This window comes from Antedon mediterranea, chromosome 6, assembly GCF_964355755.1.
Source record: "Antedon mediterranea chromosome 6, ecAntMedi1.1, whole genome shotgun sequence".
Lineage (NCBI taxonomy): Eukaryota > Metazoa > Echinodermata > Crinoidea > Comatulida > Antedonidae > Antedon > Antedon mediterranea.
This window is the reverse complement of record NC_092675.1, coordinates 6,974,697-6,991,230: the sequence shown is the minus strand read 5'-3', so window position 1 is coordinate 6,991,230 and position 16,534 is coordinate 6,974,697. Positions and strand designations below refer to the sequence as shown.

The following is a 16,534-nucleotide window of genomic DNA, read 5'->3' as shown; positions in this document are numbered from 1 at the left end:
AATAATCTAATAATTACAGTAATACTCAATAGTAATGGCATTTACATATTTACAGAAATTGGCAGACAAGTCTCAAGTACCTTTTCTATAATACTAAAAAAAGTAATAGATTTGTCCAACTTTACAATCTGCAAACGTTAGCATTTTCATCTAGCAATCTACACCACTACCAGCCATTGCTAGTTGTGAATTTTGAGGATTGCATAAAATAATGAAATTATTTATAATTTATATGACAGTTATTATGATTAATCTTTTTAATTGTTCATCATTAGGCCTAATGGGAAGATTTGCTGTACAGTAGTGTCACAACAATTAACAATTTTAGCATTTAATTTTTTTTTTTTCCCCCAATTATGTTAATTATGAGATTTACTTCACATCAAAAACCAGAAACCTTTACAGCTTCTTCATTGTACTGAAATGAATTAATGAAATTTATGTTGTTAATTTATATGTCAAGGAAAAGTGAAAAATAACACTGAAACTCATCCAAATGTTTGTTGTTTGATGCTATCAAATATCGAAAATATTTATAAAGAGTGAAATTATATTTAAAAGAATGGCAAGTGTAATATTTTGTTTGAACATGTTGCTATGGAAATGTCAAATATGAGATATTCACATCATATGATCTACAGTAGTACAAGGTGGTGGTGCCAGAATTTCTCAGACAGAAGGGCGACATGCATTGACAGGGGGTTCAACACTTGCACAACACCACAAGGAACTAAAATAAAGATTAACAACATTTTTGCTCCCTTAAGAACATAATACCAGTATGTCAGGATGTACTGTAATAAGAAATTATGTTTTGTATTTGTCAAATTCAAGGCAAGCATTCCCTCCCCTTGTACAGGTACTTGTAGTAGAACTTGTACCTTGTAGTAGGTTTACTATTCTATGATTTAATATGATTTATGATTGGTTTAATTTGACATGCACAAGGCAAAAAAAAAAAATTAAAATCCAGTGATTCTAAAGAGATCTTTTCAAACTTACTATTTGAAATACACGAATCAAATTATAAACAATTAATTTGTTTAGTGTTTTGATTTAGAGTGATCAATGAATCTACCAGTTGGCTTTTCTTCAAAGGTTTATTTAGGGGATGATCGGTATCTGACGAATTTTATTTACCGTTTTTAGGGATTCATTGCTGATTCCAATCATTTTACAGTTTTAACAATTCTAGAACATTTTAAAATCATATTTTAGTAAATCATATATTATAAACCTTATACACTGACAAAAAAAAAATTAATATAAACAGCTTGAGAAATATTATAATGCTGACACAACAATTGACAAAAAATCTTGGATATTAATAATTATCAAGGTTTTCCCCAGTTTATGTGGTTTTATTTACCTGACACCCTGATGCAGTGCATTACAGTAATAATGATGTGATTTGCATATTATTGCATTTTAACCTGTTTAGAACAACTGTAATGTCATACTGCATCAGCATGTGTGCAAATTGATATTTTTGGTTGTTTTTTGTGGAAGATGCTAAATTGTTAATGTCATGGTGAAATTTGTTCTCTTTTTGTTTTGTATATACTGTAATAATATTGATGTGCGGTTTTCATTAAATATATCATTGTATGCTATCATTCTAAATATCTAACTTTCAAACTTTTGCATTCCTCTTTTTTCATTTCATCCTTTTTATCTTGGTGAAAAGGGAGGATACTACATTTTCCTCCCCTGAGTTTATAGCCTCTCTACCCGAACACAAATAAGATCATAGTTTAACAAGAAAATTATAATCATGTATTTTACCGCCATTTTTCATTTTTACATTTTAATTAACATCGTATCTAAAATTTTAAATGAAAACAAATATGGTTTATACTGAATTCAAGCATCTTATTATGTAAATATACCTGTATTTTAACTACTTTAAACACTTACTTTTAATTGTCACAAATGTACTTACTGTATATGTATAATATATTCACCAATGAGAATTTAAATAAACGTGAGATGAACTCACACAAGACAAAAAATAATATTGATGTGCTATTATATAAAGGAAATGAATGAATTGCTGTATCCATTTTTCACTTTGCTAATTTTGTATTTCATGCAATACCAATTTGTTTCTTTGGTCTATGGTTTTACTAAATGACATTTTATCAAGTTAATCTATTGTGAAATCAATAACAATTGCAAGTTTACAATGAACTCATCAGCGGATTATTTTTTGTCATTTTATGGAAGAGTTAATAACTAGTATGGAATCTAAACTGATTCAAACATCTGCTGTTACAATCTATGTCTAGTTGCTAATGAAAACTGAATAAAAAGGGACATTTTTTTCAATTAAAAGTGACATTTTTTTCAAGCAAGTGACATTTTTTCATTAAAGGGAAAATTTTAACATTTTTTCAGCATTAAGAGACATTTTTTCCATCAAGTAGACATTTTTTTCATTAAAAGGGACATTCTTTCAATCAAGTAACATTTTTTCAATTTAAAGTGACATTTTTTCAATTTAAAGTGACATTTTTTTTTAATCAAGGGACAATTTTTTTTTTATTAAAGGGGACATTTTTTAATAGTACTCAAGTATCCATTCTTTCAATAAAATGACATTTTTAACAAAACGATTCTTTTTAATGTACACTTGTTAAAATGTGGTGTACAGCAGGTTTGTGGGTAGACTTGCCCCAAGTCTGTATTATCTTTTTTTTTATTTATTTGTGTTTATTTCGACCGCGATTTTTGTCTGAAAATACAGACTTGTGAAACACGTATAGAAATCGATTTGCAGACCGCAAACATCCGATAAGAATGACGTAGTTTATCATACCGTATTTGGCTATATTGGGCGGGCGGTATGTAAATATGGATTTCGAATCAACCAATGATCATTTTGTTTCAAAATGAAAAAGATCGAGTACGGACGTGACAGTGCTGAATGTACGATCGAGACTGTTGAAATATACTAAATCGTATATGCCAAGTTGTTTTGTTTATTAATTGTTTAGTCCTTGGCCTAGGCCTCTTTCGTAGGTCCTACTCAACTCGCACGTATGACCTGCCAAATAAAACGCCAATAAGTAGGCCTACATACCACCGGCACACAACAGGGCTACACCACACCACACAGAACAGGACAGGGTCTGGGTGGGAAATCAAAATTATCTCCGCGTAATAATGATCCATTCAATGTTTGATTTGCGGAGAAGCTAGCCTATCATATCAAGACGAGTTTTCATGTTCTTGGGAAAAATCTACTAGGCATATAAAATAATTTCTGGCCTTCAGAAACTTTCATAAATGTACCCAAGTACACATTGTCTAAACGTAACATAGCGCATGCGCATCATCTTAGTTGTTGAGTCTTTGAAATTCTGAAATATGAATATTAAAACGGTGTACGAGTGAGTAGCCAATCGCATGCAGCTGAAACTAGTCAACCGGATAATCGTATGCACCAAGAATTCTTGGTGTCAAACCACGTGACTTGTGCGTGTTTCCCCAGACGGAGTATCCAAAATCAAGTAGTATACGTATGAAACGCCATATGTGCCAAAATATTTATCTTTTTACTAATATTAAGACAAAACTCCGTCTGGAACCCAGACTAGTTTGTGGGTGAATAGTCACATAGTCTTTCAGCTCATTGTTTTATATTTTATGCTGAATAATAGATTCCTACTCTTTGGAAGTGCCCAGAGGATTATTTTACTTTGATAATGTGGATAAACAGAATTGCTACTATTTTTATTTAAGATACAGGCTATTCCTGTATGACTACAGTACAACCAATTTTAGGCAGATTTACATCTTTACAAATACATTCATGACTATACAATTAGTTTTTATGTTTTGTTTATTGGGATTTATTTAATGATTTTCGTAAATTTAATGAATGTTTTTGAGACAAGTAACATTGTGAGTTTTAATTTATAGGACAATGTGCCGGATCAGGAACTGTGTCATTGACAGAATGTGCGGATGGCACAGAATGTATTTCCTCAAGGTGGATTTGTGATGTATTTATTGATTGTGAAGATGGATCAGATGAATCTCCAGCTAATTGTCAAGAAGGAGGTAATACAATAGACATTTAAGACGCAATAATACAAAGTCACATTAGTGCAGGCTATACAACATTCTGGAATTCTGGTATAGCTACTGTAGAGAAGTGTAATGGTTGGGGAAAAAGTTAAGACCTACAGTAGTGGGGAAACTATTTGTTGTCTTGGTTACAAGGGTGTAATGGTGGTGGAAGTAAGTTTTGAGCTGGATTGAAGACTTCAATGGTGGATATTTTTCACCCACCTTAAGACCCATAGGACGATAACGATTGACGATAAATAGATAGATATCTGTAAATGGGCCTTAACCCAACATAATTACAAGTTTCATAGGATACACGGTATACCATTCCATAGCTGATTGAGATGCTATAATAAAATAATACACTTACCTTATAATAAAGGTTTGAAAAAGTATTTTGGAGATGGAGACAATGCTTATGATTTGTAACCAATAACTTTTATCTTTTTATTTACAGTGACTGCCTGTGATGATAGTCCTTGCCAAAATGGAGGAATTTGCACAGCATTTCCCCGCGACGATACCATTTTGGCCTATTTTACTTGTGCTTGTCCTCCAGGTTTTTCTGGGCAGGTTTGCACTGAGCTTGCCACACAGCCACCTACCATGCTTTCACCCACACCTATACCAGTGACTAACCCCCCACAACCTACAACTGAGGAACCTCTTGATGTCTGTTTGTCCCTTCCTTGCCAGAATGGAGGTTTTTGTATACCAGAAGGAGTTTCATATTCTTGTTTTTGTCTTTCTGGATATGAAGGTTAGTGTTATAATTTAAGGGGACAATGGTATTACATTCTCAACATTCCTGTACCAGGAAAGAGTGTGTGTATAAATTTCTCTCTTTCCTGCTATTAAAAACATGATAACAATATTTGAGGCACCATTCCAACGATATTATTGCTGTTTATGACATTATTAAAAGTTACTTTTCAACTACATGTGTGTTTAGTCCCATCATGTAGGTGCTCCGATCAAAGCACTCTCTTCTGTCCATAACATGTGTGTGCATGAGTACAGTACATTGACCGGGGTGACACCCTACTCTTCTCAACAGATTACAGTACTGTGGCTTGTTTTGTCGCAGCTACAGGTAGACCTACCATAATCATGACAGATTATCATCTTTTACTTTGTCATTAAATACTTTAAATCGATTAAATTGAATAAAAATTAATTAATAAAATCACATTTACAGGAGCTAACTGTGAGAGTGAATTCGATGAGTGTGCCAGTAACCCTTGCAGTACTTTTAGTACATGTATAGATCGTATCAACGCCTATCAATGCAACTGTATCCCAGGATTTACAGGTAAAACAATACAGGAACAACTTTCATTTTAAAAGTTTGTGTAGCAATATTGATATTAATCAAGCTGCTTTTGTTTTTATAAATGTATAACAGTGTACAGTAGCAGTAAGGTACAGGTAGTTCTGTATAGCCATTTGCTCTGCTACACTGGAAAAATTATTCCCTGCAAAGTATTTAATAAAAGAGTAACACTCCACAATCATGTTAACCAGTGTGGTAGATTTACAGTCAAAATCACACTCTATTGGTCTATAGTCTTACTGTACAATCCATCTGCACATTGTTATTGCACTACATATCACTCATGCTTTGCTTGTGTTTGGTACTGCTTTTATTCAACCAATCATCAGCTTTCTTTTCATGTTTGTATAATAATTATGCAATAATAATTCACCAATTTTTTGCATGAAAATTATTATATGATTAATTTACATTTTCTTATGCAAATGTAATCATTTCGTATTCTTTAGTTTATGAAGCTTTAAATGTATATTAAAGTGACTTATTTTTATCAATTTTAATTTACAAATTTCTTGGACAATTTTAAAATTCATACTTCATAATGTTTTGAAACCAAAATTAATTACAGAAAGATAAAACTCTCTAATCTTGTAAAATGATGTAGATATTGTGCTTGTACTGATCTCCATACTTATTTTCCAAATTAGATAATTTGCATTTGTTGTTATGCATTGGCATATCCAAAGAGTGCAGCTTCCAAAAAAATATTTATTCAAATGTTCTGATACAGTACAAAGCAGATATTGCAGGTTTGATACCTATTTGTATCAAATAAGCATTTAAAAAAAAAGTATAAATTTCATGGTGGATACATTTCCACCTAATATTAGCAAGCACACCTATTTTTACTGTACAAATCTAGGATACGCCAATCATATGCCTTATTACCTTGTTAAACACACAGCACATCTACAGTATACTGTTTGAGGCATAAGTTCAGTTAAAACACTTACTTCAGGAAAGTTTGGCTCCTGTAAACCAGACCTCCCAGCTGTTTCTGTACCCTCACTACTGAACATTGTCATCTCTCACAAAGACCAAAAAAAGTTTTAAAAAATAATTAAAGGCAATAAAGGTAAACATGGTGGTGTACAGTACACAACTACCTACCATGTTTACTTTTATAGTGAACTTATGCCTCATCAGTATGTTTAATAATTGTTTTTACTTTGTAAACTTTCTGTGGTATTCTCTTCTGGTGGTGATAGTACAATGCATTGTAGACTGTTTATTTCTACTCTGGTGGTGGTATATATATGCTTCTTTCTCTTCTATTTCACGTTTTAACTGGTAAGTAACAATGTTTTGTCTCTTGCACCTTTCACTAGGAATACAAACTGTATATGACTAAGTATAGTCCCAGCATGGACCTTTTCCTATAGGTCTGTCCATAGTCCCATGAACCTGGTTATGAAATTTACCAAAGATTAGGGGATGGGATTATACTGAAGATTACATTAACAATGCATTTACCTTCACTATTCTTTCTCAATTTATATTTAATCCTAAAGTAGGTAGTTCAGGGTGGGGAAACTGATGGGGTGTTGGTACGATACAACTCTAGGATGGGATTACACTTGATCATATACGGTAGTTTCGTAGTTTGACTGTAGTACGTAGTAATATTGGTTTATTTTTGTATTTCTTTTTATTTTGTTGAATATTATAAGTAAATATTTTAAATGAAATTAAACTACAGAACAGTGGTGTGGTCTAGATGACAAAGGTTATAGATATCGTATAGAAACCTGTTAATTGGATATCAGGGATTCAAATTTTGCCTCAGGATCACCAGGATTTCAATAATGATTAAACCAGTGGCAATGCCACCATATAAAACACTTGCGTATACAATATAGGTGTTACACTTTTTTTCTGAAATTTAACATGAAAATTTCTACTAAAATTACAATGTACATGTATTTATTTTATGAAAGGTGTTCAGTGCCAAGTAAACGTCAATGAATGTTCTAGTAATCCTTGTGAAAATGGAGGGACGTGCCAAGATGGTTTAAATGGTTACACATGCATATGTATGTCTGGATTCTTCGGTACCCTCTGCGAAACTGATCAAGAAGAATGTTCAAGCGCCCCCTGTCAGAACGGAGGCGCTTGTGTTGACCAGAGTAATGGATACCGTTGTCAGTGCTCTAGTGGCTTTCAAGGTATGTATTTCGATATTTATACTGTAGGTTTTAAAAACTGCTAGTGGACAAACATTTTTATATTCATTTTTTTCTACAGAGAGTTAAAGTCAAAGGATATAGCATAGAGTGAATGGTGGCCTCACAGTTGTCATTTTTAAAGTTGCCATATTCTTTAAACTAATCAGTGGATCTTTTAGTAAGTAAAGTAAATATTTCTTGTCTTTTTTCAGGTACACATTGTGAAGTTGAAATTGATGAATGTATTAGCTCACCATGTGAAAATGGTGCCACATGCGTTAATGGAAACAATGCGTTTTCCTGCACATGCATTAACGGCTTCGTAGGTACATTTTGCGAAGTCCAGATCAACGAATGTCTCATTACAAACTGCCAAAATGGAGGAACTTGTTTTGATCAGATTGGTGGCTTTGAATGCGTTTGTGTGTCTGGTTATAGTGGAGAGTTATGCGAAATTGAGACAAATGAATGTAGCAGTGCACCTTGTTTGAATGGAGGTTAGTTTGATAATAACATGTGTATAGTGAGGCTAGATTTGCACCTAGGGGCTAGTTTGTTGCAAATCGAAAGTGGCCTCCTATTTTATTTACAATTAAAATTTCATTTTTTCTGCTATCAGAAGTAAATGAAAATGAACATAAGTAATGATTAAGATTTTGTGAACTAGAAACTCTAACAAAGCAAGGATTGGCTTAAGATGCAGATGATCAAAAACGGAGTAATAATTTAAAATTGCATAGGACCAAAGTCTTCTTAATAGAGGTGTCTCTTGAATAGGAATTGGCCATATAGGGCTAAAATATATTTACCCTTCGTTTCACAGAATCGTGTTCTCACAGGTTTGAGACTGCCCCTGAATTTGGAGGAGTTCTGCTGTATCCAAAAAAGATTCAATATTACATCTAATTCCAACTAAACAATTTTGTAACAATTCTTTTAGGAGTATGTGACGATACATCAACTGGTTACGAATGCAGTTGTCGTAATGGGTTCACGGGTGTAATCTGTGAAGATGATGGTGATCAGTGTGCTACTAACCCATGTCTTTACGGTGGAACATGCCAAGATCTTGTGCAGGCCTATACTTGTGTGTGTCCAAGTGGTTTCGGGGGTTTTATCTGTGATGAAGATCTTATCAATGAATGTCTTAGTAGTCCATGTCAAAATGGAGGTGAGATAATCAGTTTTGTGCCTAGCTTACCTGGATAAATAAATAAAGGTCTTTCTGCTCCGAGTGAAAACAAAACTCAAAAACAACAAATTCTAAATGTATCTCCATAATATTGGAATCGTCCCCACTCATGGACAGTGATGTATGCATGGAATACCTATTTGAGGACATGGTACATAGACAATTTCATTATCTTAGAGTATCATTCAAAGATTTTGTTATCTACCTCAGAGGGGAAAAGGCCTATTTTGGTTTTATATCCAGGTAAGTGGGCAGCAACACTATTGGTTTGTGTAATTTTCATGCTTGAATGCAGATGGTTTTGATAATTGCAAATAATAGTGGTACTAAGGATAAAATTTTTTTAGGAAATGTTATACCTTTTGATTTTTTTCCAGGTCAATGCAGCAATGAAATAATGGGTTACCGTTGTTTATGTACACCGGGATGGTCAGGAACTCATTGTACGGTAGATGGAGACCAGTGTTCCAGTCAACCTTGCCAAAACTTTGGAGTATGCCAAGATTTGGCCCTTGCCTATCAATGTTTTTGTATTCCTGGCTATGAAGGTACATTCTTAAGAATCACTGTGCAATTCATTTTATATTTTACCATTTGTATGGATTTTTTTTTTGGTATTGCTTGGTAATACTATTTTTAAAATTTGTTAACTCCTCTGACCCTATCTCTTTTCCCACCTTTTCTTACATCAGGGTTATTTATAAATGTGAAATAAATTCATCTTACTGCAAAAGTGATAGTGAAATCTACTATAATTTTTATTATTACCATTTGATTTTTATTAAAATTTAAAGTATAAGTTCAAAAAATGTACTTAATAATTAATTTAATAACCTGAATTTAATCGGTAACATTTTGTTTCTCTATTATTTTATTACTGAATATTTGTGGTGATTTTTGGCCCTGTAAATGTTTTTTTATCCTTCCCTGAGATTATATAATTTTATGTACATGTGCTGGATGTAATATTTAATGTTTTGTGTGTATTACATGTATTTTTTACCCTTAGGTACCAATTGTGAAATGAACATAGACGAATGTGCCAGTAGTCCCTGCCAGTCTTCAGCAATCTGTACCGACCTTGTGAATGCTTTTCAGTGTAACTGCCCTGATGGCTTTACTGGTGAACTTTGTCAAAATCAAATTAACGAATGCGAAAGTTCACCATGTTTAAATGGTGCCATATGCCTTGATTTTGTTAACCAGTACACGTGTCAATGTGCGACTGGTTTTTCTGGAGTAACATGTGAGGTAAATATCAACGAATGCACAAGTAATCCATGTCTACAGAACTCCGTGTGTGCTGATCAAGTTAACGGATACTTGTGTGAATGCCGTGGAGGTTACACAGGAGTTCAGTGCAACATTGAAATTGATGAATGTGCCAGTAATCCATGTCTGAATGAAGCTATATGCTCCAATCTTGTTGACTCTTTCTTTTGTCTTTGCCGTCCAGGATATGAAGGTCTGCAGTGCCAGGCTGAAACAGATGAATGCAACAGCAATCCATGTCTTAATCAAGCGACATGCTTTGATCAACTGAATGGATACTTTTGTGAGTGTCTACCTGGATTTACTGGAACACTATGTGAAGTAAACACTAATGAGTGTGCCAGTTTTCCATGTCAAAATGGTGGAGCATGCCAAGATCGCATCAATGAGTTTTCTTGTCTTTGTCCAATTGGATATGTTGGCTCATTTTGCCAGACAGAAATATTGGAATGTTCTAGCAGTCCATGCCAAAATAATGCTGTCTGTCAGGAGTTGGTAGGAGGTTATCGATGTAACTGCCAACTAGGTTTTTCCGGGACTAACTGTGAAACTCAGAATAATGAATGCTCTAGTAACCCTTGCCAAAACAATGCTGAATGCTTGGACGAAATCAACCGGTTTACATGTATCTGCGATCCTGGATTTATTGGTGTATCTTGCGAAACCAACGTAAATGAGTGTGCTAGTGCTCCTTGTCAAAATGGAGGAATATGCAGTGACCAAGTAAATAGATTTCAATGCAATTGTCTTAACGGCTTTGGTGGCACATTTTGTGAATTTGAAGTTAAAGAATGTGATAGTGCTCCTTGCAAGAATGGAGGGACATGTGTTGAGGAAGTTAACAGATATGTCTGCACTTGCTTTCCAGGATTCATTGGCATTAACTGTGACATTGAGATTGATGAATGCGGGAGCAATCCATGCCAGAATAATGCACAATGTGAAGACTACGTCGACCGATACTTTTGCTCATGTACAGAAGGTTATCAAGGAGTCAACTGCGAATTTGAGATCAATGAGTGTAACAGTAGCCCTTGCATTAATGGTGCTTTTTGTCTTGACCAGATGGGTGGTTACTTGTGCCAATGTGTTCTAGGCTATGAGGGCAGTAGGTGCGAAGTTGACATCAATGAATGTCAAAGCAACCCATGTACAAATGATGCTGCCTGTATAAATGCCATTGGTGAATTTGTTTGCTTATGTAATCCTGGTTTTATAGGTGTGACCTGCTCATTAGAAGTAGATGAATGTAACAGCGGTCCTTGCCAAAATGGAGGTCAATGTACTGACCGGCAAGCTGGATATACATGTCAGTGTCTTACTGGGTTCTTGGGGACAAACTGTGAAGCTGAGACTTTAGAGTGTGGTAGTAATCCGTGCAGAAATGGAGCAAACTGTCAAGAACTTAACAATGCTTTTGCTTGTGACTGTCTTGGTGGCTTTACTGGTACACTGTGTGAGGCTAATATCAATGAGTGTTCAAGTAGTCCTTGCGTTAATGGTGCAACTTGCGAAGATCTTGTAAACATGTATATATGCAACTGTGTGTCTGGTTACCAAGGAACACGATGCGAACAGAATATAGATGAGTGTGGAAGTCAGCCATGCCAGAATGGAGGAATTTGTGAAGATCAGATTAATATGTATGTCTGCACATGTGTTGATGGTGTATCAGGAAGTAACTGTGAAGTACAGGTTCAAGAGTGCAGTAGTAATCCTTGTGTAAATGGCCTTTGTGTGGATGAAATCAACAGATATTCTTGCATCTGTCCTGATGGTTATACCGGAGTAAATTGTCAAATACAAATAAATGAATGTGAAAGTCAACCATGTCTTAATTCAGCTCAATGTATTGATAATGTAAATTCTTATATATGTGTGTGTCTGCCAGGTTATGCCGGTTCACATTGTGAAAGTGACATTGATGAATGCTTTAGCAGTCCATGCAGAAATGGTGGCACATGTATCGATGGTGTCAATGGTTACACATGTCTTTGCATTCCTGGTTATGGCGAGAATAACTGTCAGCAAGACATAAATGAATGCTTGAGCGATCCATGTAAAAACGATGGTGTATGTGAAAACCTACTAAATGGTTACAACTGTTACTGTTTGTCTGGTTTTGAAGGAAATACTTGTGAAGTAGATGTAGACGAATGTACAAGCGTTCCATGTTTTAATGGGGCTACGTGTGTTGATGAAGTCCGTGGTTACAGATGTCAATGCCGTCAAGGATTTTATAGCACATTGTGTGAACTGGAGATTCTTGAGTGTCAGAGTAACCCATGTCAGAATGGAGCCACCTGTGCAGAAGAAGTCAATCGGTTTGTCTGTATTTGTACACCAGGATATGTTGGAGACTTCTGTGAAACCGATGTTAACGAGTGTCAGAGTTCTCCTTGTTTCAATTTAGGAACCTGCATTGATTTATTAAACGGTTTCGAATGTAATTGCATAGCAGGTTTTCTTGGAAATATGTGTGAAATTGAAATTAATGAATGTGCTGATTTACCTTGCCAGAACAATGCTACGTGTATTGATGGTATTGATGCATTCTCATGTCTGTGTCCTGCTGGTTTTGAAGGGATTTTGTGCGATACAGAGGTCAACGAATGTGCCAACCAGCCATGTCGTAATGGAGCTGAATGTTTAGATCTGATAAATGCATTTGAATGTAATTGCACAGAAGGTTTTGTAGGAGTTACTTGTAATGAAAATATTATCGAATGTAACAGTCAGCCATGTCAAAACGGTGCTACATGTAATGACCGTATAGCTGGGTACACCTGCTCATGCCCGTCTGGTTTCTATGGCACCCATTGTGAATTAGAAACAAATGAATGCACATGTAATCCATGTTCAAACAATGCAGTATGTGTTGACAATATTAATTCTTACCTGTGTGTGTGTAACGATGGGTATTCAGGGACGAACTGCGAAATAGATATTGACGAATGTTCAAGTTTTCCGTGTCAGAATGCAGGTACTTGCGACGACCAAGTGAATGGATATGTGTGTCTATGTGTTGCCGGGTATCAAGGCTCACATTGTGAAGAGGAGATTCGTGAGTGCGGCAGTAACCCATGTCGCAATGGCGCTCAGTGTGTTGATGAGCTGAATGGCTACCAGTGCATATGTAGGCCTGGATTTCAAGGTGCACGATGTGAGGTTGAAATTGACGAATGTTCAAGTTCACCATGTCTCAATACTGGATTTTGTTTTGATGAACTTAATGGATTCAATTGTATTTGTTTGGATGGCTTTGTGGGAAATTTATGCGAAGTTGATATCAATGAATGTGACAGTCAACCATGCTTTAATAATGCTATTTGTCAGAATAACATCAACTTATTTCAATGTGTGTGTCAACCAGGATTTCAAGGAACTCTATGTGAGATCAATACAGATGAATGTCTGAGCACACCATGTTTAAATAATGGTGACTGTATAGATTCTGTAAACAGTTACTCTTGTGCATGCCCTACTGGGTTTAGTGGTGTACGATGTGAAGTCGATCAGGATGAATGCGAAATTAATTTATGTCAGAATGGAGCTACGTGTAATAACGAGCCTGGTGGTTATACATGCGTCTGTGCGGTTGGTTACAGTGGACAGAATTGCGAAGTTGACATAGATGAATGCAACAGCAGTCCTTGTAGGAATGGTGGCACATGTTTTCAGAGCACTGAAAGTTATATCTGTGTTTGCACAACAGGATTTTTCGGAAACAATTGTGAAACTGAAATCATTGAATGTGGAAGCTCTCCCTGCCAGAATGGTGCGACATGTATAGATCAACAAGGTGGATACCGGTGCCTTTGCATCATTGGTTTCACAGGAACTCATTGTGAGATTGATATTGATGAATGTAGTAGTAGCCCATGCCTAAGTCCAGCAACATGTAATGATGATATTAACAGCTTCACTTGTAGCTGTAGTCTTGGTTTTGGTGGCACACTATGTGAAGTTGAGTTAAACGAATGTGAAAGTAATCCTTGTAGAAACCAAGCAACATGCATTGATTTTGTCGGTTATTATGTTTGCCAATGTCCTCCAGGCTTTGACGGAACTGGTTGCCAAACCAACATCAATGAATGCTCATCATCACCATGCGTTAATGCACCATGTACAGATCAAATAAACGGCTATACATGTGATTGCCCTTCAGGATTTTCCGGGGATAATTGTGCGAACAATATTAATGAATGCGCTAGCAGTCCATGTTCAAACGGAGGTGTTTGTACTGACGAATCAAATCGGTATGTCTGTGTTTGCGCAAATGGTTTTACTGGTGTAAACTGTCAAACAGAAATTCAAGAATGTGACAGTGACCCATGTTTAAATCAAGCTATTTGTACTGAAGACATTGGTGGATACACTTGCATATGTCCACAAGGATTCTCTGGTACTATCTGTGAAATTAACATCAATGAATGTCTCTCAAATCCATGTCTAAACGGCGCGGGATGTTTAGATGGACAAAATGGTTATATATGTTCATGCTTAATTGGTTATCAGGGTGATAACTGTGAAATTGATGTCAACGATTGTGAAGACAATCCGTGTAATAATGGTGCAATTTGTAATGATCTAGTTAATGGCTATTCTTGCACATGTATTCCAGGATTTGAAGGTATTCACTGCGAAATAATAATTAACGAGTGTGAAAGTAACCCATGTCGAAATGGCGGACAATGTCTAGATTTTTTGAATGCATATTTGTGTGAATGCTCTGATGGATTCACTGGGCGTTTGTGCGAACAGGAATTAGATGAATGCGCCAGTGGTCCATGTTTGAACGGTGCAATCTGCTCTGATAGGTTCAACGGTTACGTTTGTAATTGTGCCGACGGTTACTATAGCATAAACTGTGACCTAGATTATCCTGAATGCGGTAGCGGGCCGTGCCTCAACCAAGGCGAATGTATTGATCTTATTAATCGGTACGAATGCAATTGTGCTATGGGATTTACAGGTAAAAACTTTTCCCTATTTTGTAATGATTTTAGATTAAATGTTCTTAGAAAATGATGTATATTTATTCAAATATAGACACCCACCTCCCCCCACCCATGGAGAGCTCTTTTCAAATAAAATTTCTCCTCAAATTCCGCCCCATTTTTCGCTTGTATATTCACACAATACTGTATTTCTATTTGTTCTATTTGTTTTTAATACGGCCATACTGCGTTGAAACACCGGTTCTCGTCAGATCACCGAAGTTAAGCAACGTTGGGCCCGGTTGCGTTCTGGATGGGAGACCGTCTAGAAATCGCGATGGGTGCTGTATATACTGGAGAGTGATGGTGTAATGGTAATGGTTATCTGTACCATACTAATTGTATCCTTAGGCAAGATGCTTTACTCTCATTGCCTCATCCTTCGGATGGGATGTAAAGCCGTTGGTCCCGTGTATTTAACAGTGCACGTTAAAGAACTTGGTACACTATTCGAAAAAGAGTAGGGGATCGTCTCCCGGTGTGCTGATCTGGTAGGCGCTGCACTGCTGGCTGCCGTGGGTTCGTGGAGGGCCTAATCCGAATTTCCTAAGTTTCCAGTTAAGCTTGAGGACAAATATAAATACCTTTACCGTCTAGAAATCGCGATGGGTGCTGTATATACTGGAGAGTGATGGTGTAATGGTAATGGTTATCTGTACCATACTAATTGTATCCTTAGGCAAGATGCTTTACTCTCATTGCCTCATCCTTCGGATGGGATGTAAAGCCGTTGGTCCCGTGTATTTAACAGTGCACGTTAAAGAACTTGGTACACTATTCGAAAAAGAGTAGGGGATCGTCTCCCGGTGTGCTGATCTGGTAGGCGCTGCACTGCTGGCTGCCGTGGGTTCGTGGAGGGCCTAATCCGAATTTCCTAAGTTTCCAGTTAAGCTTGAGGACAAATATAAATACCTTTACCTTTATATTGACTGCAGAATTTACAAAGAATATTGATACAAGCACTTCTTATTATTAATTGTACAGTAGTTTATTTGAAAGAGAAACTAAATTCTGACTCAAATAAAAGCCTTCCTCGATTACACCTCCTTAAAACCTCTCTAAACAAACAACCCAGGGCATTTATTTGAATAAATATGTTAGTTATTTTTGTTACTTTACTTAATTATTTCAATATTTATTCAATTGATTTCTTACAGGTTCTGAAATGTTTTATTTTCAAATTGTTTTATTTTGCATGAATTGAAAATGCTACTAATATTTCTTGGGATTTGTTTTTATCATGCATGCATTTCATTTAAATAACATGATTCATTATATTAATTTAATGTAGAATATATACATACATAATTATAATAATATTTGCTGTATTGCTAATATTTTACATAGACATAATAAACAGTTCTACCTTTATTTTAAATTCTTTTTCAAAATCATAAATGCCCACAACATCAATACAAAAGTGTTCAATATGCAACACGATTACAGAATTTGTGTATAATGCTGTGATGGTATAATTGTTACAATTGTTTGTATTTAC

The 16,534-nt window shown here is 35.6% G+C and overlaps 1 protein-coding gene across 4 annotated transcripts in view; it reads left to right on the top strand.

Annotated features, from left to right (window-relative positions):
• Nucleotides 1-16,534, top strand: part of LOC140052129 (uncharacterized) — a 49,645-nt gene that overhangs the window by 1,770 nt on the left and 31,341 nt on the right. Inside the window, exons 2-9 of one of the 4 annotated variants that reach the window (XM_072097551.1) lie at nt 3,925-4,065; nt 4,532-4,834; nt 5,273-5,386; nt 7,345-7,572; nt 7,785-8,069; nt 8,513-8,743; nt 9,142-9,312; nt 9,774-15,011. In XM_072097551.1, the coding sequence (XP_071953652.1) occupies nt 3,925-4,065; nt 4,532-4,834; nt 5,273-5,386; nt 7,345-7,572; nt 7,785-8,069; nt 8,513-8,743; nt 9,142-9,312; nt 9,774-15,011 (6,711 nt within the window). Of the gene's footprint in view, nt 1-3,924; nt 4,066-4,531; nt 4,835-5,272; nt 5,387-6,615; nt 6,698-7,344; nt 7,573-7,677; nt 7,751-7,784; nt 8,070-8,512; nt 8,744-9,141; nt 9,313-9,773; nt 15,012-16,534 lie in introns of those variants that run through there. The other 3 variants (XM_072097552.1, XM_072097553.1, XM_072097554.1) reach the window with 3 other exon arrangements.